Source organism: Equus caballus, chromosome 22 (genome assembly GCF_041296265.1).
Source record: "Equus caballus isolate H_3958 breed thoroughbred chromosome 22, TB-T2T, whole genome shotgun sequence".
In the NCBI taxonomy this organism is placed as follows: Eukaryota; Metazoa; Chordata; class Mammalia; order Perissodactyla; family Equidae; genus Equus; species Equus caballus.
Window position 1 is genome coordinate 16,508,206 of NC_091705.1, and position 23,821 is coordinate 16,532,026.

General features: G+C 39.3%; 1 protein-coding gene across 2 annotated transcripts in view; it reads left to right on the forward strand.

Moving 5' to 3' along the window:
* Window positions 1-23,608, forward strand: part of HAO1 (hydroxyacid oxidase 1) — a 50,686-nt gene extending 27,078 nt beyond the window's left edge. The window contains exons 4-8 of one of the 2 annotated variants that reach the window (XM_001493831.6): window positions 5,697-5,872; window positions 13,420-13,511; window positions 20,395-20,553; window positions 20,924-20,993; window positions 22,861-23,608. In XM_001493831.6, coding sequence (XP_001493881.1) covers window positions 5,697-5,872; window positions 13,420-13,511; window positions 20,395-20,553; window positions 20,924-20,993; window positions 22,861-22,931 — 568 coding nt within the window. In that variant the 3' untranslated portion in view covers window positions 22,932-23,608. The remainder of the gene's footprint in view (window positions 1-5,696; window positions 5,873-13,419; window positions 13,512-20,394; window positions 20,554-20,923; window positions 20,994-22,860) is intronic. The other variant, XM_070247470.1, reaches the window with a different exon arrangement.
* The last annotated feature ends 213 nt before the right edge of the window (window positions 23,609-23,821 follow it).

Below are 23,821 nucleotides of genomic sequence, written 5' to 3' on the forward strand. Positions count from 1 at the left end.
TACTCCTTTGGCAATTGCCCAGGGACATGCTTCCTTAAGCCCTGAAATGATTTATTAATCACAATAGCCAAAACACATCACACTAAAACAGATCAGGCCACCCTTGTCCTCCCAGGTCTCTCACGATAAACGTGGCCTGTGAAGCTCCGCCTGATTCTCTGACCTCAGTGCCTGGCACCCTCATCTTCACTCTTCCAGTGACACCAGCTTCCCCGCTGTTCTTTCAACATACCAGACACGCTTGCACCTTAGACCGTCCGCATTGACTGTTCCCTCTGCTGGGAGCATTCTTTCCCCAAATCACTGCACGACTAACTTCCACACTTCCTTTACATGTGGACAGTAGGGGTGGATCTACACGTTCTTACACTGGGAAACCAAAATAAAAATAAACAGTGGAGATCAGAATAGATGCAATACGTATGGGGGACTTTGCAGGGGAGAGAAAGATTTGTGAAGGAGGACTTGGTACATGGCCCAATAGTCTAAAAATTCTTTGGCTAGGAAAACATTCACAATGTAACTGGGTTAGACAGAATAATGACCTCCCAAAGATGTCCATGTCCTAATCTCCAGAACCTTAAGTATATTTCTTTACATGGCACAAAGAACTTTGCAGATGTGATTGTGTTAAGAACCTTGAGATGGGAAGATTATCCTGGATTATCCCGGTAGGCTTAATGTAATTAAAAGAGTCCTTATAAAGGGAAACAGGAGCATCAGGGTCAGAGAATGTAGTCGGGGACTGTCTGGCCTTCAGAAGCTGGAAAAGGCAAGGAAAGGGGTTCTCCCCTGGAGGCTTTGGGAGGAAAACAGCTCCACCGTCACTTCGAGTCTAGTCCAGTGAGATGCATTTTGGACTTTTGACCTCCAGAACTGTACTAGAATAAACTTGTGTCATATTTAAGCCTCTAAGTTTGTGGTCATTTGTTATAGCAGCAACAGGAAACCAATACAATAACAATGCTCTGCTAATTTCCTCTGCACGGGAGCTTCTCAATGAGGCCGGCTCTGATGGCCATATTTAAGAGTTCAAGTTAAGCCTCCACCAGCTCACCTCCCTTATTATGTTCCACTTGGTTCCTTGTTTTGTATGGCACTTAAGTTCTAACATGTTCCATAGATCGCTTATTGATGATGTTTTCTGTATATTTTCTGTCTCCCCTTGTCAGGAGGTCAGGCGGCCAGGTGTTTTTGGTTGTTTTATTTACTGGTATGTCCTGAACATCTAAAACACTGACGTATAGTAGGTGCTCAATAAATAATGTTGAATCAATCAATAAAAATGTAGTTGATCATATGAGATGTACCCAACAAAACATGACTAGTAAGAAGGTGAACAAGAGTTTGCCCTCAAGCATAAAATCCATGCCCTGAACCTTTCTTCTATCTGGCCAGCCACACTGAGGAGGAAATTAGTAGGTCTACATTCTTGATGGAAGTGTTTCCCCAACCACAGAATTAAAGTCCGGTGGCCCATGCACCAATTCCTCTATGTGCAGGCACACTTCTTTTTATTATGCTTTGTTTTATTGCGCTTCTCAGATATTGCATTTTTTTTACAAGACCCTCCAACAGCAAAAAAATTATGACTTGCTGAAGGCTCAGGTGATGGTTAACATTTTTTAGCAATAAAATATTTTTTAATTAAAGTATCTACATTGTGTTTTAGATATAGTGCTATTGCACACTTAATAGACAACAGTGTAGTGTAAACAAAACTTTTATACGCACTGGGAAACCAAAAAATTCATGTGACTCACTTTCTTGTGATATTCGCTTTATTGCGGTGGTCTGGAACCAAACCTGCCATTTGTCCAAGGTATGCTTGTATTATGAATCTCTCAATCTCTCTAATATTGTGTTAATATCATGGGCTCTATTTTGTTTCCTATTATGGAGACACGTAACTTTATCTTTAATGTCACATTATCAATACTTATAATAAATAATATTATGTATCTCAACACTATTCATTATAATTAGTGCTACTATTGGTAATTTAATAGTGTCTAACTTTCTTTAGTAGTTGTTACTATTTTTATGATACTAACTTACTAAAAGCTAAAATAATTTCTATATTAGATTAAAAAAATATATTTGAGGGCCATTCAAGGCACAATGAATCCCATACAAAGAAGAAATTCTATCCCTTGCCTTTGGATTATTACATACGTTGGGATTCAGAGAATCAAGTTCTAAGTAATCATGTTATTATTTTGATGTTGCCCTTTTCCTTCCTTACAAAATGGAATACTTTGGTTATCAGAAGCCGTTTTAAATGTTTTTTTTGTGTGTGTATATGTCATAATTCGAATAAAAATAGCGTTCATGGAGATTTCCTCAGAGCCATGGTAAAACACTCCATCGTGGGTCTCTGTCAAGATATCTGAAAACTTTTTCTTGGCTTCTGGCTTTGAACAACGTTTTAGAGTAACAACAAGGCTTCATTGTGCGCTGAGATTTCTGTAAGGCAACATTCATTCAAGTGTTGATCTGCATTTCACCGTCCAAGAATAACAGCAGTTATTTATATAATTTTATCCATGTTTCTGTTTTTTCCTATCCATTTCACCCTTTCACCCCGCCCCTGCTGGAACACTGTAGCTTGTTTGGGATGGGGGTGGGGTGCTATGCAGAGTTTATACACATACAGATATTTTTCTTTTTTTCCTTAGTCTTTCTATGGAATAGACAGACCGGACCTTTTTCTTATTGACAATATTTTTTAAAAATTTGGAATTTAATGTCCCTTAGTATCATTTTTAAGTAATGGAATAGGTCTTCATAATAAGCATATGTTTATTGACCAGAAGGTTAGCTTAATTCAAGATGACCACAGAAGACGAGCTTCTGTGATAAAATGTACAACCCCAAGTGGTTTGATCAAAAGAGATGCCTGAGTATTTCAGCTAAAATCCATTCTAAAGCTCAATAAATAGATGGATACCAGTATGACTCTCCCAGAGCTAGAATTTTCTATGATATTTAATGGTCATCTGAATCCATGAAACTATAGGACCAACTGTTCAATCCTTCTTGAGAAAAACTTGCCAATGACTTGAATAGAATTATGTGGGATGTGAATGTTCATGTCTTTGTAACATATGCTGCCCAAGATACACAACCAGCTATTTTCGATGAGAGTACACTGAAATGTAAAAAGCATTCAACTTAGTTTTACATCAAAGGAAGTTGTACGATTCTTTAAAAAAATAATTTAAAAATAGTGTGCTTATGTATTCTAGGTTTAAATAAAAGTTGTTGTAGTCATGGCTTCTAACTCCTTTCCATGTTTAGTGACAGAGCAAATGAAAGGGAAGAAAAAGCTGTGACTAAGCCGGAGATCAAGATACAGCTGTGCTTTTACCCAAAGGGGAGATTGGTTAGCAGAGTAATTTATAATGTGCAGAAGAGCAAGTTGAATCCAGGTCATTGTCATCATTCAAAGACAGTCTTTCAGAGATATGAAGTTAACAATTGGGTTTGGGGCTGTAGGCAACTAAGTCACATGGGTGGTACCATTGTGTATCCAGATGACCAGCCATCCAGCTGGTGGTCAGAGGTACAGGCAGAAAAAACTTTTGTCCTGAGTTTGCAGAACTGCCAAAATCTAGTCAGGATATTAGGATACTAGACCAAGAGAAAAGACTTCAGGTGTAGAGTAAACTGGTAGCAGAGCCAGTATGCTCCATAAATACTGGTGTATTTGTTCCACCAACATCCTTGACACTTCAAATCTACTGTGTGGGTGGTGACTCAGGTTCCAGGTGAATTAGAGAAATACTGGTCCGAGCTGGGTTAACAAGAGTAAATATAGGGGAAGGTAGTAACTCAGTGGGTTTTTGTCTCAGTTTGGGTTCCTCTAGGAGCAGAGAGCGAGGCAATGATTTAAGTGCAGGTTGTACCTTTGGAAGATGAAGGGAATGCTGGCACAGGAATGGGGAAGTGGTGCGAAGGAAGGAGAGCAGCAAACAACAGGCATGTTAATCAAGACAGCTACAACTGTGGGCAACTGAAGCTGAATGCTGCTGGAAAATTCTAGGAGATCATGTAGAACACATCTCAGAGTGAGTCTGCCTAGGGGTGAGGAAGCAGGGGTGTTTATACACCAACATCCTTGACACTTCAGGCCTGCTGTGTGAGTGGTAACTCAGGCTCCAGAAGCAGGAGAAAACCACGTGTATTAGTCAAGTTCTCCAGAGAATCAGATCTAGCAGGATATATAAAGGTTTATAGATATTAGATATGGAGAGAGAGAGAGAGAGTTATGGAGGCTGAGAAGTCCCACAACATGCTCTTTACGGCTAGAGGCCCAGGAAAGCCAGTGGCCCAGTCCAAACCAAAAAGCCTGAGAACCAGAGGAACCAACAGTGTATAACTTCCATCCAAGTCTGAAGGCCTAAACTGGGGCGCCGATAGTATAAGTTCTGGTAAAAATATGAAGGCTTGACAACCAGGAGCTCCAATGTCCAAGAGCAGGAGATAATGGATGTCCCAGCTCAAGCAGAGAGAACAAATTTGTCCTTCCTTCGCCTTTTTGTTCGATTTGGGCCCTCAACAAATTGGATGATGCCCGTCCACATTGGTGACAACTATCATCTTTAATCAGTCTACCGATTCAAATGCTAATTTGAATCATCCAAAATTTATCCAGAAACATCCTCACAGACACACCCAGAAATAATGTTTTACAAGCTGTCTAAGCACCCCTTGGCCAGTCACACTGACACGTAAAATTAACCGTCACACCACAGGCAGAGAAATGAAGGTCTTGATCATTGGAAAGCTCATGCCCTGGTCAGGATCGTCTGGGGAAGACTGGGAAGTTTGAGTCAGCAGGCAGAGAGTCTCAGAGAAAATAACTAAATGGAGGATGGAAAAGCAAGACCTGTCAACTCATTTGCTGGGAAATACTTCGCACTTCTCCTTAAGCCCCCCGCCCCCAATAGCAGGACAGGAGAAAAGTCTACGGTGGCAGCAGACAGAAAGTATTAACACGTGTTACTGCAGTTCCAATTCCCTCTAGAATTTTCCACAAGGATATTGGAAGATTTCCTGAAGTCACATGCAATTGCCAGGATGCAACTGAGATCTGAGCAAAGAGAATGTAATTAGGAGTCAAGATACCCAGATTGGACCTGAACGCTGCCTGAGCTAGTTTATGTTTGGGGGCATCTTGTTCTTCACTTCTGTTTTTGTTTCCTATGTAAAATAGGAATCATAGGGTATCAATTTTAGTTTCTAAAAGCTTTTAAAAACACTTTGTTAATATTGGGATATAAAAGCCCTCTGTTAACTCTAATATACCGTGCAAATGTTTATCATTATGATTAATATGCATTGCTGGCGGAAAATAGCATTAAATCTATTGTCTGTGTTCATAAACTGGCTTGAAAAGGTAGAGATATTTGAATGTGGAATTTATATTTTTTCTTGAAACTGATTTATTTATACAAACACAGCCTAAGATGTAAAATAAACTGTGACCAATTAAGTCCACTAGATTGTCACATCTAGCCTGAAATCCTCCATCAAAACATGGAAAATATGCATGCAACCAACCTAGAGACGGTTAAGGAGTGAAGAGCCAATTGATTTGAAAGGGGTAACTTTTCTTTTTTCATTGAATGAGTCATTGTAAAGACATCTCTACCTTTGGGAAGTTTCTCATTTTATTTGTTTCTTTATTTCAGAATGAAAAATTTTGAAACCAATGATTTAGCATTTTCTCCTAAGGAAAATTTTGGAGACAACAGTGGCCTTGCCACATACGTGGCTAAAGCAATAGACCCATCTATCAGCTGGGAGGACATTAAATGGCTAAGAGGACTGACATCACTGCCAATTGTTGCAAAAGGCATTTTGAGAGGTTTGTTTATTTCTCTCCTTGAGTTCATACTGATTTTATGAGCCGTGATATTTTTAAGGGAAAATAATCAAGAAAAATTAGCATGGAACTCAAAAGAGGCATTCTGTCTCTCAGTTCTCCCTTTTGATGTTAGTGAGTAAATATCTCCTCATTCTTAAGTAATATTATGAAGGAGAGCAGGACTTTCATGAAGTAAGAAGTCAACTTTTTGAAGGTATTGGGATATCATTTCCTTATTTTGGAGCTGTCACTAAATTGTGAAGCTTAGCAAGATCTAGGTAGAAGGTCTCAAATTCATTGCTTTGGTTGAAAGCTGCAACAGTTGCGCTCAGACCAAAAAGAAGCTTCAAAGATGATATTACAACAGCTAGACTTGTTTTAAAAGCTTCTATTTTTCTCCTGTTCCCTCCAAGTTCCAGTGACTAGAACTAATTTCTGAGTGTTTACCTCATGGTAAAGAATGGTTGACTAGGACATTAAAATCCTCAAATATCAAGCCATGAATGTTAAGGCACTTGACTCCTTCTCCAGTATCCACATGTATTCAAATCCCGCAGGGAGGTACCAGTGACTATAATAATTTGGAGTGTAAATGTGTTCACCCACAAAAATGTTTTCTCGCCTTTGAAAATATTTTTTTTCAGTATGGTTATATAGATAACTGCCAAAAACATATTATTTTAAATGGAAATGTTTAAGCCAGTGGCTCTGGGATGAGAGGTTCTATTGTCTTATCTCCGGGTTAATGATGACTTAGAATCAAAACTTTTCATTGGTTTTACTTGAATACGTGGGAGTCATATGACCTCTATTTAAAAAGCTCTAAGCGTGCCGCAGACTTTATCTACTTAATCTTATGCACACAGAAATGAAGCTAATCAAAGTAAAAGAATGGGCCCAGCGAAGGTTATAAGTAGTGGAGATATGTTTAAATCCAGATATGTCTTAATCTGTGCTTTTAAAAAACTACTGTTACACTCTGTCCTGTTGATCATTGTCTTAGTTCATAATTTCTGTGGATTATACTTCAATGAGCGTATCCTGGTGTTGCAGACACCTTTAGACAATAGTTTCACTTACCTGCTGGCATCTGTATTGTCATTCATGATTGTTAGTGCTACTTCCTGTAGCTACATTCAACTGTGGGTACTAAACAACATTAACTTGACAGTTCTGCCCCATTCATTCATTCATCTATTCATTTATTCATTCAGTCATTCATTTCATATACATTTATCATACTTCTTGTATGCTAAAAATTAAAAAAAATAGTAACAATGTCTTTGGCCCAAAGGAAAGCACATTCTTGTAGGAGGCATGCACAGAAATAAGAATTTGTGTGCAATAAAGATGCTACGGGGGCTGAGATAGAAATCTGTGCAGTATAAGGGTGCAGCTTAACATAGAACGTGGGCAATTATAAGAGTGGGTTAGGGAAGATCTCATTTCAAAATGAAAGATGATGCTTGAGTTTGGCTATGATATCAGGTCAAATGACTCTTTCTCAGACTGGGATAACAGCAAAATAAAGCAGTTATGAGTAATAACTTATAAATCATATAAGCCATATTAGAGAATGCAGACTTTAAGATGTTTGAGAACAACTAAAGATCTTGATCAGAGAAGCAACCTTATCAGATTAGCATTTTAGAAAAATCACACTTTGTGTAATGGATCTAATGGATGGAGGTGGCAGAATTGGGGTCAGGAAGGACATTTAAGAAACTCTTGTTGCCCAGGCAAGAGATGATTGTGACCTGAGGAAACTGGGAGGGTGTAATTGAATTAGAAATTTAACGTAGTTTTAAATATTTAATTCGTTTTCATCAGAGAAGTGGCCCAGGACAACTGACTTGAAAAGACCAAGGAAGACAAAGTTTTAGTATAGTCCCATATTGATCTAAGTCAAATAGGGAACAAATATAAGAATAAGGTTATTTAACTTTTTAACCAACTATTCAATTTAGGATTCCCAATATATGTCATTTTCTATGACTTTGTCCTCTAGAATATGATGGTAATCTATTGAATTAGACTTTACTATCATATGTTAGGTTGAAAAATTGGTTTCTAGGACTTCATTCTGTGGTCATCTTACCTAAGACCAGCACCACCACCATCCATCAGCTCTTTTTACTTTTCATCCACATGAATTGTGTAACTCATGTCACTACATATTTTCATAATCTTTTGCACACAGGAGATGGCCCAAATGTTCATTGAGTAAAATCCTCATTGAAAACGATATGAATCTATTTCAGCAGAAAGGGCTCAAAAACAAGAGAAAGAGAGATGGGGCATTTGGCATTTCAAAGGAAATAACTTATTTACACATGTACAGTTTACATTGTCTAGTTTTTCTGTAACTATTTATTTCATTTATTTAACAAACCGGAATCGTCTCTATGACAACAACTGCATTGAGTAGTGCATAAACTCAATCTGGAGATGGGGGGAGGGGTGGCGGGGCCAGTTCTGGGAAATCTAGTTCTCACTCTTTCACAGATCTTCATCCAGAAGTCACAGGGATTGACTGAGAGTCTCCTGTCCTCTTTCATTTTCCTTTTACCAGAAAGATGCAGATTATGTTTGCAGGAACATGAAATCATGGGCAACTGGAAAGGTCTCAATGAAACATCCCCCCTTACCACCATTTCAGGAACTGCATTTTAATGAATGCAAATCGGAGTGTAAGATGTAATCTCTTGCTATGATTAGACTCTGCCCTTGGAAAACTTCAACACGAACTCCAAACATCTATTTGAGACAGGATTGCCAGAACTCACGCTAACAAGCAAATGGCTTTATGAGCAAAGGCATCGTGCTTTTGAGCATTGTTTTTAAAATTAAAAAAAGGTTTTTAGCTAGGCTGTCTCACTTCCATAGTGGCTTTTTGTTTCTCAGAAACTCTTCTCTAACCAGCTCTTTGCCTGTAGACGTTTTTCTCAAGACGCTCTCAAAGAATATTCACTCAATGTTCCTGGATTGTGTTCAAAACTGCTGCCACGTATCTAGGATTTAATTACTAAACTCCTGTACGATATCACAGAATCCTGGGTCAAAAGCTTTAACAGCTTGTGGGTAAATCTTGAGTACTTACATTTCCCTTTGGTATTTAAGATAAAATATGGACATAATGTATTAATAAGATAGCAAACACTGTGATTCCCTATTGACTATTGTATTCGTCAATCAATTAACGTATCGACTGGCAAATTAACAAATGTGGAATGCCATATCAGTAAACTCTAAGGATTAATGAAAATAGCAAAGATTCATGAACACTGTGCTAAGTCAGAACATTCTGACCCTCTCATTAATTCAACATTGTTTTTCTCTCTAAGTTAAAACAAAATGTAAAACTGTGGACAAGGCTTCGTAAGTAGCTAATGAAAGAGGCTCATTTCTGGTCATAAATTATTTTTACTTTCTTTGCTTCTCTAGACACTCATGATCCTATCTTCTGAGCAAACCATTCTGTCACTTCCCCCTGCATTCCCCGGCACTGCCTGGAAGAACATGGAAAACCACATGAAATGAGAGAAGATAGCAAATTGTTACTTACATGGCACTTACTTCGAATGAAAGGCTCTTTGTAATCACAATCTACACTAGCATGAGAATTTATTGTTAAAAACAAAACTCAAACAGACTTGCTGAAAGCATCCAGCAAACGAACCTTCCTTCAGCTACTCATCTTCTCACTTTATATTCCCCACACCATCAGATGAAAATAATAATAATGGTGAATATTTATCTGACTGGTCAATATATGTCAGGCCCTTTCTAACTCATTCAATTCATTTAATCAACAATTATCCTCGTGATACAGGTTAAGACTCCGATGCCCAAAGAAGTTAAGTAACTTGGCACTTACATAGCAAGAAAGTAGCAGATAAGGGAGTTGAATCCAAGTGATCTGACTACTAAGCCTAGGCAATTAATCACTTTTTCATAGTGTATAGGATTTGTTTATTGATAATACTCAATTTCTCAAAACACAGGTTGTAGCTACATAGTGGCAGACATCTGAATATAAATTGGAGAACTGCATACATCCTCATTCATGGGGTTCATAGAACAATAGAGTTCATATATTTGATTTTTTTTTTACCTTTGATTTGGTCAAAGGTATCACACACACAACTAGATAACCAGAGCAAACCACATCAATTCCAAATACCTTTTACATTGTTTGTTAAGTTTATTTATGGATATATGTAGTCTTTTAAAAAAATACCATACTACATCTCTTTATTAGAATAGGTAAACTCATGCAAACATTAAAACGGAGCTGTCCAATATGGCAGCCACGAAGTTAATTGAAATTAAAGTAAAATTTTAGTTCCTCAGTCACACTGCCACATTTTTATTACTCAGTGGCTACACGTGGCTAGTGGCTGTTGTATAGAGCTGCATAGATCTAGAACATTTCCATCATCACAGAAAGTTCTATTGGACAGCACTGTGTTAAGGCCATATCTTTAGAGAACCATTTTCCAAACACGTTTTAAATGATAATGTATTGAGCTTCTGGTTCAAAATACTGGACTGAGTACTCATAGTAACCTCTTACTAAACCTATACTCCACTTCAATTAAAGTAGAGAAATCGAAAAATACACGAGACTTATGACAGCAAAGCAAAGGAAGATGAGGGGCACAAACAGCAGAGGAATTTCAAGAAATTTATGAAAGAAACAAAGTGTAAAGGAGCGTATTGATAGGAGGAAAATGCAAAGAAAATTGCCTCTCAACATAGGCTTGGCGGGAACCCTGGAGGAGGCAGGGGCAAATTATTTAATGGAGTGCCTAAGCAGCTCTAGGTGTCTAGTCTACATATGTGATAGAGATGGGGGATTAGAAGTGGAGACTGAAAGCAAGGCCATTAATTGGAATTCTGTTTGTAAAAGTATTGCACCAGCCAATAGTCCTGTCCCCTTCCCTCACCTCTTTGCAATGATGGGCACCTTAGCATAGTAGCTTGATCCTTTCTAAGGAAATAAAAGGATGGCTGGGACAACCTATGGGTGGATAACATTTACAACAGGACATGATGCTAACCTCATTCTGATGCTTGAGGAGCTCGTAGTCCACTAGCCTCTTAGTTAACATTCCTGGCCTTGTCCCACATGAAGCTCCAAGAAAGAATTTCTACTCCAGGCAAAGACTTGGCAGGAAAGAAATTGATTTATAAAACAGCCCAGGAAGTGTATAGCAGCTCCCCAATCTTTCTTCCTTAAGTATAAATGGAAAATTTAGTATCACATGGCATATCAGAAACAGCAAAACGTAGAAGGCCAAGAAAAAACTACAGAAAAGGGGATACCAGAAGAAAGAGATAAAACAAAAAAAAACTTTAAAAATTCCAAATGATAGATGCAGAGAAGTTGAAAATATACCTAAATAATAAGAATCTGCTGACAAAAGAAAACCAGAATATTAAAAAGAGCTACCAAAGACTAAAAGTGTGATTTCTGTAATTAAAAATGAAATTATTGATTGAACAATAGAATCAATGACATTTTCCAAAATGTAAAACAACGACAAGGTAAATAGAGGGAAAATATGTTTAAATGAAGGAAAGCCTTGAAGATCCTTTAAAATGTCCAATATCCAACTGATGTGGGCTTCAGATAGAAAAATAAAAGAAAGAAGTAGGGAGGAAATTATTAGAGACAGACAGTTTCTGAATGCTGGAGACATAAGTCATTAGACTGAGGGAAAAAAATCACAGCTTATTACATCCCTTATGAAATTTTAGGAAAAAAATGTGTATAGAGAAAGCAAACAATTACACAGTTTACTTACAAAGGAATGGGAGTCAAATTGGATCCATCTTCTTGTCAACAACAATGGGCACTAGAAGACAGTGCAGTAATGTCTTTAAGGTTCTAAGGAAAAGGATTTTTCAACCTAGAATATCATACCTAATCCAATTGTCATTCAAACACAGGAGAAGGTATTTAAATGCTCTCTAAGCTTACCTCTCATGCATTCTTTTTTAGGAAGTTACAAAGGAATGTTCTAGGAACAAATGAGAACATAAACCAAATGAAGCCACAAGTTAGATTCAACCCAACAAGAGATTCAATGCAGAGTGAGTGCGAACAAACCTATAGGATGAAGGTCAGCAGTAGGCCTTGAGAGTGACCCAAGCAGGATAGAGCAGGAAGGTAGAGGGCTCAGGAGCTTGTGTCCAGAGGGAAAAGAAGAAATTTAAAAAGGTTAGGTAGAATAATTGAAAGTTTGAAGAACTTGGGAATACTCTAAAGTCTCATAATAAGTGGAGAAAAAAGAAGAGGCAATTAGAAATCCAGGAAAAGAAAGCTGTGTAATAAACCACGTATGGTCCAATATGAAGCAACATTAAAATGTAAAATATAGATCAATCAATGAGATGGGAAAAAGTCATCTTTCCATCTTGAGGCTAGGGCCTTTTCCCTCTGAGTGACTGAGAAGTTTCCAGTGAAATCTTGCAAATAGATCTTTTTCTCCAAATACTGGCACATTGCAGGTTAGGACTTCAACATATGGATTTTGGGAGGACACAAAGATTCAGTCTATAAAACACAGGTTTAACATTGTCATGTCCCTGTAATTTTAGAAGAAAAATAATACTAGCATCATTTTAAAATAGAAGAATATTTAAAAACTAGTATTCCATGAAACAGTTTGGAAAATCGTGTTTTAGCATAAAATTTTAAAACAATCAAAATTACAGATCCTCCTATGAAACTTTTTTATTATTCTTAATCAGATCTGCCCTTGCTCTCCATTGCTGAATTTGTAAATATGTACGATGTTCTGTATCCATCTGTTTAAGTTCTCAAAATTTGATTTTCACTACAACCTTGGACCAACTATTTTTGAGTGTCAAACTTGAAAGGCAGTGTTACTTTCATAATCCTGTTAGCCGATGGTTTGTTATTGGGAGCATGTGGAAAAGAATAGTTTAAAATATAAAAAATATGTTGGAAATTGATTTGAGAACATTGATCTATTTTAAAACTGTAGAGATGTAGCATATAATTTTAATATTACATTTTTGACATACTTCAGTGAGCAAAATACATTTAATTATAGAACAATATAACTTAAAATAATCACTGAAGTTATAACTTTGGATTAAAAAATGTTTTGGGTATAGACTTGTTCATTACTTGTTACACTTAAAGTGCTTGACACATAGATTATTTTATGCTATCCAAATTGTAGAGGAGTAATTCTGCTAAATGCTAACTAGTATGATCTTATAAGTAATAATAAAAAATACTTAGCAGGAGTACTTCCTTATGTGGATAAATAAATTTTAGCTGCATACCAATTTTCTATCTATTGAAAATTTTATTTCATAATTAAATTGTTGTAAGTGCCAACTTTTTTTGGCCAAGGAAACCATCACTAATTGGGTGTATTTCTATGCTACAGTTTCCGAGCAAGGTATCCATGTGTGAGGTCAGGCTCCTTTGACTGGGATGCTTCCACTAAACCTAAGCCTTCTGTTAAGTTGCCTTTGCCATATAATGGTTGTCTTCCTCTTTCTAGGTGATGATGCCAGGGAGGCAGTTAAACACGGTTTGGATGGGATTCTGGTGTCGAATCATGGGGCTCGACAACTTGATGGGGTGCCAGCCACTGTGAGTTTCGGCGAATGCTGGGATTTCTCTTTGGAGTTCTCATTTCCATCACAGTTTTGACTGTCTCTGTATCTGCATCTTCTCTGTGTATATTTTTGTGTGGACACTCAAGGTAGAATATGTATGAATATATGAGATCTCAGATTTTAACTTGAATGGCATATAACTACCTAAATTAGATCATTAATTAGTCCAGTACATTTATTTGTAAACTTATAAAAGTCCCTGTTAAATAAAAAGCCATTTGTGGGCAGAGACTATTCTTGTATTCATAGGTTCACTGATAAGTATAATGTAAGTTGGAATATGAAAGAAATGATCCTGCCATGAGAGTCCAAAGAAGGGGAGTTGGCAGACAATTGTCATAATTACAAAAAGCTTAGGTGGAGTTTGAGATCATCGGCACAAATGTGACACGAAGTCAGGAGGAGGGAAAGGCTGGAATTTCCTGTGAATGTGGGCTTGAAAAGCTGCAGAGAGATGTTGAGTGGGTGGGAAAAGGAGAGAGAAATCCCATGGCCCAGGGGAGGGAAGGTTGGCTGGAAATAGGCTACTCTGCTTGAGCTGTGAGCTACTTTGGCTGCACATTAGAATCACTGGGGAACTTCAAAGACTCTCGATGCCCAGGCTGTGCACAAGAGTAATTCATCAGCATCTCAGGGGTGGAGGTCATAGGCACCAGTATTTTTCAAAGCTACCCAGGAGATTCCAGTGTGCATCTATGGTTTTTATACTCTGTACACACTGTGCTAGGCAAATCAGAGTGCAGAATCCAGATAGAAAAGTAAAGTAAACTAACCTGGCTGGAAAGGTCTGGGACTGAGTTAGAACTGTAAGGAGGGCAGTTAGCCCCAAGAGAGCCAAGAGCCAAGGAGACCAGCAGAAGTGCTGGGGTAGATTTTAAGATCAAGGATTGGGGGCTCAGAAAGGGATCAAAAGTCATGAGGACAGACACATATCCTGGGGTGGATTTCAGGCATTCTTGATCCAGAATGGGTCCAGGAGCTGTTGGTGGAGTGGGGTGAGACTTTAAAAAGGAGCTCTCTTATATGCTCTCTACTTGTGGGGACTTGGCCAAGATTCTCTTAGATGAGACAATGGTGTTTCAGGTGCCTTTCACCTCTGCCCTGTCCCTAGGTGGACCCCTGATGTTAGAAGCGTGAGCTTAAATGTGGAATGGGAAAGAGCGAGACGTGTTTGAGGAATACCAAATAATCCATTTTGTTTACGGTGTCTGGTGGGAATGAGGAAGTCCTGGGAAATAGGGCAGCCTGGACAGGTGAGGGAAGAGGTCCTTGAATATTATAAGTCATTGGCTATGCAATAGAAGAGCCTTGATTTGGCAGCAATAAGTCATATAAATTGGATTTTGGCACGACAGGAGGCAGGAAGCTCAATTAGGTGGCCTTGATGATTGTGACAGCCAAGGAAAAGAGAGAAGGGCCAAACTGTGACCCAACAGAGGGAATTGATTTCTACTCCAAACCTTAGTTTCCTCACCTTTTAAAGTTTAAACATCATTAGATTATTTCTTTGGTGGCTTTAAACTTCAATATTGCATAATCTGATTCATGATAGTCGAAGGAAGCTAGCATCATGTAATAAAGCTTAAAAAACTATATTTACAAAATAATGTGGATGGGCTTTCCAGACCACCATCTCTGAACTGAATCATTTATATGCATTTCCCTCCTTTTATCGGAATGGTTTGGGCAAAGTTATTATATGGATGGCTTTATTGGGATGACCCATTGAATTCATTCAAACAACTGGAAGTAGAGTAGAACAAATAATTTAGTCAAGTAGTCGTGGATTATTATTTCATTGAACTATTAGGTTGCTTTAGCTAAACTCGTAGACCAGTTGGGTAGATCATAGGGCAGACTAAATGACTACAGGGGAAATATTGAGTGTGTATATTTGTACTCACAGTTTTTTCTAAAGCACTAATGGTAGGAATGAACCAAGTCTTTGCACATTGTGTGATTACACAGTCAAGAATTTAAATCATAAAACTGGAAGTTTTTAGCCCTTTCCAATTCAGCTTGCCTTATAGAGACCCATCTTTTTAGACGATATTAAATGTTACCTGCAGGTAACTAGAGGTAGAGAGTGAAGACCCCTGGCGGGGAGGAGAAGCTGGTCACAGCTCAAGGCTTTTTCCCAGATTTATGCCTCTCTTGTGTATGAAGACATAGGCTTAGTGTGAGGGCCAAATTAAGTTTGTTTTCTAAAAATAAAATCTAAATCTACTGAAATCAAATCTAACTAGATTTTAAGGGAAAAATATCTAAATGGTGTGGTTTATTTCCCTCTGGCTGAGGGGATATGGAAACTTATCTAAAAGGGCTTTTTGAGCTGTGGTCTCTGAGCCCGTTTTTAAAAAAACAATGACCCTCCCCTTCGCATGCTGCGTGCAAGAGAGGAGATGCCTACTTGAGTCTTGCCTCATACTTTAGAGCAAATTTAAGGCCCGTGATGGGGAGAGAAATGTGAGAAAGGATTCAGTTTATGGTGAAGATATTTTTCCCTCACCGTGTGGGTTTTGAGGTGAGTGGCAAGAGGCTTGAAGGAGGCTGTGGTGTAAAACTTTTCAGCAGACACACAGAGGCCTTGCTGTCCTGCAGATTCTGTGACATCATAAGTCAGAGCCAAAGAGGCAGAGTGATGTCATGGGAAGGGCACTGAAATGGGAGTCTAGAGTCTTGGGTTCAAGTCCTTGTCTTGCTTCCTCGAAAGGGTGAGAGCTGAGGGGACAAGTTACTCAGACTTTTCAGCCTGAGCCTCTTCATACTATTGTGTTGGTTGCAAAAAGAGAGCAGCTGGACTATATACTTTCTACATTCCTATAAATCACCAAGCTCCCTTGGATGGAGAAATACTTATCACTAGGAGTCCTCAAATAGGAGTTTAACTTCCATTTGTCTTAACATTGTACTACTGAGAACCACTGCAAGACCTCTGCTGTACCCAAAAAGAGTTAAAAATTAAGTTCAGGTCAAGGTGCTTGAGGTAATAATGTGCCAAGACTGGTCTTGAAGTAATTAGAGAACAATGTGACAGAATATTTCCCAAATCTGTAGTACTGGAATATCTCAACCTGGGGTCTAATGACAGAATCTCTGGAGTCTTTGACCTCTGGAAACATTGTTTTTCATTTTTGTTTCAATGGTAACTGGACCCAGATTACCTTAAGCTTAAAAATATGACATTCTTTTCCAGTGAAAATTCTCCACTGCAAAACATTTTCATAAAATAAGCATTTGGGTTGTTCAATCAAGTGTTTCCAAAATCGAGGCCTCAGCTATGTTCTATGAGATCTAGGTAGATTATATTTCTCCTTTTAAAAGGGGTCCATGCAGGGGCTGGCCCCGTGGCCCAGCGGTTAAGTTCGTGCGCTCTGCTGCAGGCGGCCCAGTGTTTCGTTGGTTCGAATCCTGGGCGCGGCCATGGCACTGCTCATCAGACCACGCTGAGGCAGCGTCCCATATGCCACAACTAGAAGGACCCACGATGAAGAATATACAACTATGTACTGGGGGGCTTTGGGAAGAAAAAGGAAAAAAAAAATAAAAATCTTTAAAAGGGGTCCATGCAATTCTATCTTTGGGAAACACTTGATATATCAGTTAGCTTTTGTGGTGTTCCAAACCACTCTGAAACTTACTGACCAAAACTCAATAGCCATTTATTCGTGTCACAATTTTGTGAGCTGGCAATTTGGGCTGGGATCTGCTGGGAGGTTTTTCTCGTCTTTGCTGGGCTCACTCGTGCGCATCTGTGGTCAGCTGCTGGATCTACCAGGACAGGCTGGTGCTGCATGACCTCAGCAGGGTCAGCTCTGTGTTGTCTCACGTCTGGTACATTAGGTAGGCTGGTTCTCATGAGGTGGCAGGTTTCCTAGAGAGTAAGTGCAAGCTTGCAAGGCCTCTTGAGATCTAAGCTTAAAATGGTCACACTGTCGCTCCTCTTGTATTCTCTTGGTGAAAGCAAGTCACAAGGATGGCTCAGATTCAAGAGTTGGGGAAATACCCTTCTGGCCCCATTTCTTCCGCATGATGGGAGGAGCTGAAATGTCACATTGCAAGAAGATGAAGATAGGGAGGGAAAGAATTGCAGCCATTTTTGCAGTTGCAAACAATCAGCCAAGCCCATATGGAGCAGTGATTTTCTAGGTGTGCGTAGTGGAAACTCCCCTAGAGCGGCCTGGTGGAGTGTGATGCGTTAGGTGGAGCAGAGAAAGTCAGGGGAGGCTTTGGGGGTAGTGGCCCGGACTCTGTCTCCCTTCACTTTTGATTAAAGCAGTTCTGGCTTTATCTGCTTTAGTTTCGTGCAGCTGCTTTGGTTTGAAACCTGTAAAAGGTTCCATACCTAAAATGTCAGAAATCAGGAGTGTGACAGTGACTGTTATAGGAAGGTAGAAAAGACAGTACTCCATGTGAGTGGAAGTTTTGTGGGCCAGGGAGCATCCTGGAAGACTGGGACTTGAGCAGAATGGGAAAGAGGAGTCTCTTCGTGAGTCGGATCCCTGCATATTTCTCAAATCTCCATGGCCTTCTTTTTGGACTCCTTGAACCACCTGGCAGGACACCTTGAATACACTGTATCCTCAATGAAGTGTTTGATAAGTCAGTGAATGGATGGCTGAGTGAGCGATAGCATATTGGGATCTTACCATATTTTCCTGTAGATCAACCCCACTGGAGTTAAGCCCACAAGTAGTTGTCTAAAGAAACACTAAAGAAAGAAAAGCTGAAATGAATGGTCTCTTAGATGGGTAGCAAGCTGAAAAGAGGAAACGTAAGTCATAAAATAGTGGATTTGTCTACTATGTTTATTTAATCTCCTCTAATCAGAATTATTCTCTGAAATATACAACCGGAAAGTGCAACTACAGAGAGAAAAAGGAGGAGGCTGGAAATCCTCAGCAATGGACAGAACATCCTTGTCCACAGACCCATGGAACACCAGTCTGCGCTCTATTTTATAACCCAGGATTCACATTTTCAGGATCCTTATTAGTTTCCTTTCAGGCCAGGTTGGGCATTGGAAATAACCTAAACAGACTTGATTTGCGTGACTTTGAAAATGTGTATTGAACCCAAGCTAGCTAATATTTTTCTTTGGTTCTGGTTTCAAATGGGGAAATATGCTTAATTACAGCTTGCATCATCGCTTGGAAATTGTAGCATTTGTATGTTGATGTAATTTGCCTGACTGTAAAAGGAGGACTATGTATAGGTAAAGGGACATATGTAAGTGGATCCAATGCGTGTTTAGCAAAGCAGAAAAGCCAAAAGGAAAAGGGGAAAATCACATTACCTGCCAAACATTTAGGGGCTGCAGGCCAAACGTTGCCTTCACTTCCTCCAAATCTATAGTCGGCTTTGGTCGTCAGCCTTTTACATAAAACTCTCTTTAAATTTAGCCACCAAAATTTTAGGAGAGAAGAGGGAAAGCCTTTTTCAGCTGATGATTTCAGCACCATTATTTCTAGAAAAACTGAACTTGAATGGGTGGTAGCTTCTTCTGCATGCATTTTAAACGGGAATTGGATTTAATTCTATATTTAAATATTTGGGGACGAATGTGGGTAATTTCTACAGATTTTGACCTACGGGTCACCTTGGGAATTGTTTCCATTCTCAAGTGCAAACATTTACATCAAAGTAGCCAACTGTATCAGCTATTAGCCGTTAACTGTATTGGCTATTAGCCAACTGTATTAGCTAATGCCACATGATGCTGTAAAACAAGATTCCAAACTCAGCGATTTAAATCAACAGTCTTTTATTCCCATGAAACTTTGTGTAAGCTTGGGGTCTGCCGATCTGGACTTGGTGCTGGTTAGGTGGCTGCACTCCAAGTTTCGTGTCCAGCTGGGCTTGGCTGGGCTAGTTCTGCTTCCCGAATATTTATTCTGGGGCCCCAGCTAAAGGGGAAGCGTTGCCCAGGGAATGCTCCTCTCATGGCAAATGGCACAAGTGCAAGAGAAAGTTGAAATGCATGAGGTCACTTAAGGCCTATGCCCAGAAATGGCATTCTGCCACCTCTGATGGCACATTATTGACCAAGGTAGGTTGCAAGGCCAAGGCCAATATCAAGGAGTGGGCAAAGGCACTCTGTTTCTTTTAGTGGGAAACACTTGAAAGTTGCCTTGGAAGAGGAGTGGGTTCAGAGTGGTGTAAAGGCTCAGGAACAATGATGCAATCCACGGGGTCAAACTCTATGTGATCTTTGTGTTCTCTAGGGCTAAGATAAGCCCGTCATTAATTGCCAATCAAGACAAAGACCTTCAAGGCGCATGTGGTCATATTCCTTTAAAAGCAAGAAAAACATTTTCATGGAGAGTTCTCTAATGTATGGCTGGAATAAAGTATGTTGCATGGGGAAATCAGAGACTAAGTTTTTCATTACTAGCTGTGTTTGCATTTTAATACACCACTGCTTCCACTATCAGCTGAGTATGAATTTTAACAATTGATTTTCAAGGAGTAATGTTCAGAATAATTTATATGAGTACGATACATCATTTACTTTTATATGTTTTATAAAGAATAGCTATAAAATGTCATTACATGTTTGAAAATTGTATTTATATTTTTTAAAATCATAATCTTTAATTTTGAATATCAGGAACAGAAAAAAATTTTGAACTTGGAAAGAAAAATAAGCCACTCAATTCCAAATTTAGTTGGTTTTTCAGTTACTAGCATTTGCACTTCTTCTTTCTCTCAGAAGGGGATAATTTTACTGTTGATCCCAAACCTACTCAGCTTCTTTCACTCTAAGCCCTAGCCAGAAGGTCAGTGGCCTGTGGAAGTTGAGTTGGGTAACAATTCAAGATACGTAGTATCACATTATTGACCTCTTCTCTCCACAGATTGATGCTCTGCCGGAAATTGTGGAGGCTGTGGAAGGGAAGGTGGAAGTCTTCCTGGATGGGGGTGTGCGGAAAGGCACTGATGTTCTGAAAGCTCTGGCCCTGGGAGCCAAGGCTGTGTTTGTGGGGAGACCGATCATTTGGGGCTTGGCTTCCCAGGTAATCGGAGGCAGAGAAATAAATATATAAAACAGGGCGATTTGTTGGGCCCGGCCCAGTGGCGTAGTGGTTAAGTTCTCATACTCCGCTTTGGCAGCCTGGGGTTTGCAGGTTCAGATCCTGGGCATGGACCTGTACCACTTGTTGGTGGCCATGCTGTGGCAGCATCTCACGTATAAAATAGAGGAAGATTGGCACAGATGTTAGCTTAGCGACTATCTTCCTTAAGCAAAAAGAGGAAGATTGGCAACAGATGTTAGCTCACCAAAAACAAAAACAAAAACAAACCAGGGTGATTTGGCAGTGAAATAAATAAGTGAATCAAGTCAGACTGACTTACCCAAAAGATCTGTATCTTTTACTTGCTTAGGGAGAGAAAGGTGTTCAAGATGTCCTTGAGATACTAAAGGAAGAGTTCCGGTTGGCCATGGCTCTGAGTGGTAAGACTTGTCATTCTCATTTACAGCTTTCCTTTCTTCTAGTGGTCTTTAAGCCAGGCTCCTTGCTGGAGAGAAGTGAATTTGAGGGGGAAGAGGATGGAATTATTTGGGGTCTAATTAAATTTGAAGTTGGCTTTATATTTACAGCTCAAGTGCAGAGCACGTTCTGAACTGAGGAACTCTACAGCGTGCATGGTCTGTAACAGTCACTTAGCCTCTATCTTTGACAGTCTTATCAGGCATATTTGGCTGAATATGAGTACCTTAAGGGTAAATGCTACATCAGACTCTTCCTCATTTCATAACACATGAGCAATTAACTAACTGGATAGTCAAAACCTCAACTTGGATGTCAAAGTGGCATCTCAAACTCTGCTTGTCTAAAAGTAAACTGCTAAGTTTTCCTACTAAACCTGCTTCACTTATAGACTCTCTAATCTCAGTTCATGTTAATACCATTGATTCAGTTGCTCAGATCAGAAATCTTGAGTCATTCTTGACTCCTCTTTTCTCTTACACTCTCACATCCACAGGGGCTCTATCTGCAAAATATAACCAGAACCTGGCCTCACTCACCACCTCTACGGCCCCCACTCTGGCTGGAGCTATCATCATCTCTCTCTATCTTGGATTTTGCAATAGTCTTTCTGTGTATCTTTCCCACCATCATCTCTCCTCCCTCGGCTATTGCAGGTGTCTGTCGGTCCTCGCCTCCTCCCCCTCCCAGCCTACTCTGCTCATGGCAATCAGAACGATCTTCTTAAACATTAGTTCAGGTTACGCCATTCTTCTGATCAGAAACCGAAGGCCAAAGTCCTTATAATGGCCTTATGTGCTTTGACCTCTGTCCTCTCTCTGACCTCAACTCCTACTATGATCTCCCTTGCTTTTTCCACCCAGGCCATGTTTGCCTCCCTGTTGTTCTTTGACTACGTCAAACATGTTTCAGCCTTGGGGTTTTTGTATTGGTTGTTCCATCTGCCTGTATGCTCTTCCCCCAGGTATCTGCATGGCTAACTCCATCCCGTCTTTCAAGTCTTCACTTAAATCATCTCTCCAAGGGTGCTGTCCTGATCACCCCATTTAAAATGACAATCCACTCTCCATCCACCTACTCAACCTCTAGTTTCCTTTCCCTGTTATTATTTCATTCCTTTTCCCACCTATCACATCGTCGATCATATAATTTACTGTTTAAATTACAGGCATTATGTATTATCTCTTCCCTCTCTAGAATATAAGAAGCATGTGGCAGGGGTCTTTGTTGTCTTCACTGCAGAATTTCCAGTGTCTAGGGCAGTGCCTGGCACATAAACAATATTTGCTGAAAGAATGAATAAATAGAAAAGTACCATTATAACTAGTGACCGATTTGAATTTGACTCAGAATGGACCTCTAGGTGCAAAGAATGACCTTGAGTTGATTATCAACTCCCCGACTTGTGAAGGTAATGAGGGCTTCCTTTTCTGTGATCCATATCGCCCAGACTGCCCCAGATCAATGGGCTACTCACTACTGTGCTGAGCCTGTGTGGACAGCCTCAGCAAGAAGAATGCCATTCTGTGAATCCTCACTATGCGTTTTAATTTGCTACAGACATACCCTAAAAGAGAGCTTTCAGCCACTGACTCTCTGTTAAATGTGGCAGAAAGAATATACTCTTTGTGTTAATAAAACTATGTGCCAGTCATTTTGTGTTAAGGACTGTTTAGGTAATAAAAATGGTCTCATGCCACATAAGATTTGGCAAGCCTACCTTGAATCATAAACCTTACATTTGTCAAGTTTTACATTCCTTGGGAAAACGATTACCTGCCTGATTATTATTGCATTCATTTCATATTAAATGTATGCATTATTTTTCAGGGTGCCAGAATGTGAAAGTCATCGACAAGACATTGGTGAGGAAAAATCCTTTGGCCGTTTCCAAGATCTGACAGTGCACAATATTTTCCCATCTGTATTATTTTTTTCCGGCATGTATTACTTGACAAAGAGACACTGTGCAGAGGGTGACCACAGACTGTAATTCCCCACTTTGATACAAAGGGTGTCGTTCTTCTCCAACAAAATAGCAATCCCTTTTAGTTCATTGCTTCTGACTTTTCAATGGGTGTCCTAGGAACCTTTTAGAAAGAAATGGACTTGCATCCTGGAAATATATTAACTGTTAAAAAGAAAACATTGAAAATGTGTTTAGACAACGTCATCTTCTGGCAGGCTAAAGTGCTAAAAACCGAAAGATATCCTTTGATAAAGTCGGAGGTAGCTAAGGCTGAGGTAGAAAGATATTGATCTTACTGTTTATTAAGTGGCATTGCATTTAGATATCCTTGAGACAGTGTTCTCAGATTGCAATCTCAGGTTCAAATGGTTGGACATGCCTGGAGAAACAGAAGATTTGGATTCACAACACTGAGGGGTGGCACTTGACGGAGCTCGGATGAGTTGCTGATAATTTGTGATTTTCTGGATACTTTTTAGCACCCTGAGCTATGCCACTTCTTTGAATGTCGATTTCCATTCACATCTTTAGTGTCTGAATCTATCTGAATATTTTATGCTATATATTGCTTCTTAATCACAAAGAAATAAAGCAGTTTTTGAAAAAAAATATATCTGGTGCATTTGTAACAGTATGGAATTCAACTATTTTAATCTCAGAACATAATTACCTCTGTGTTCCCCTTGTGCATACCCCATCAATTCTCTTCTACCTCCTGGTTCCTCTTCTTTATTCTTCTGCTTCTGTCCCATTCACAGTCACATGCAGGGCTGGCTACATAATTTGTGAGGATCATGTCAAATGAAAATGTTGGCCTCTTGT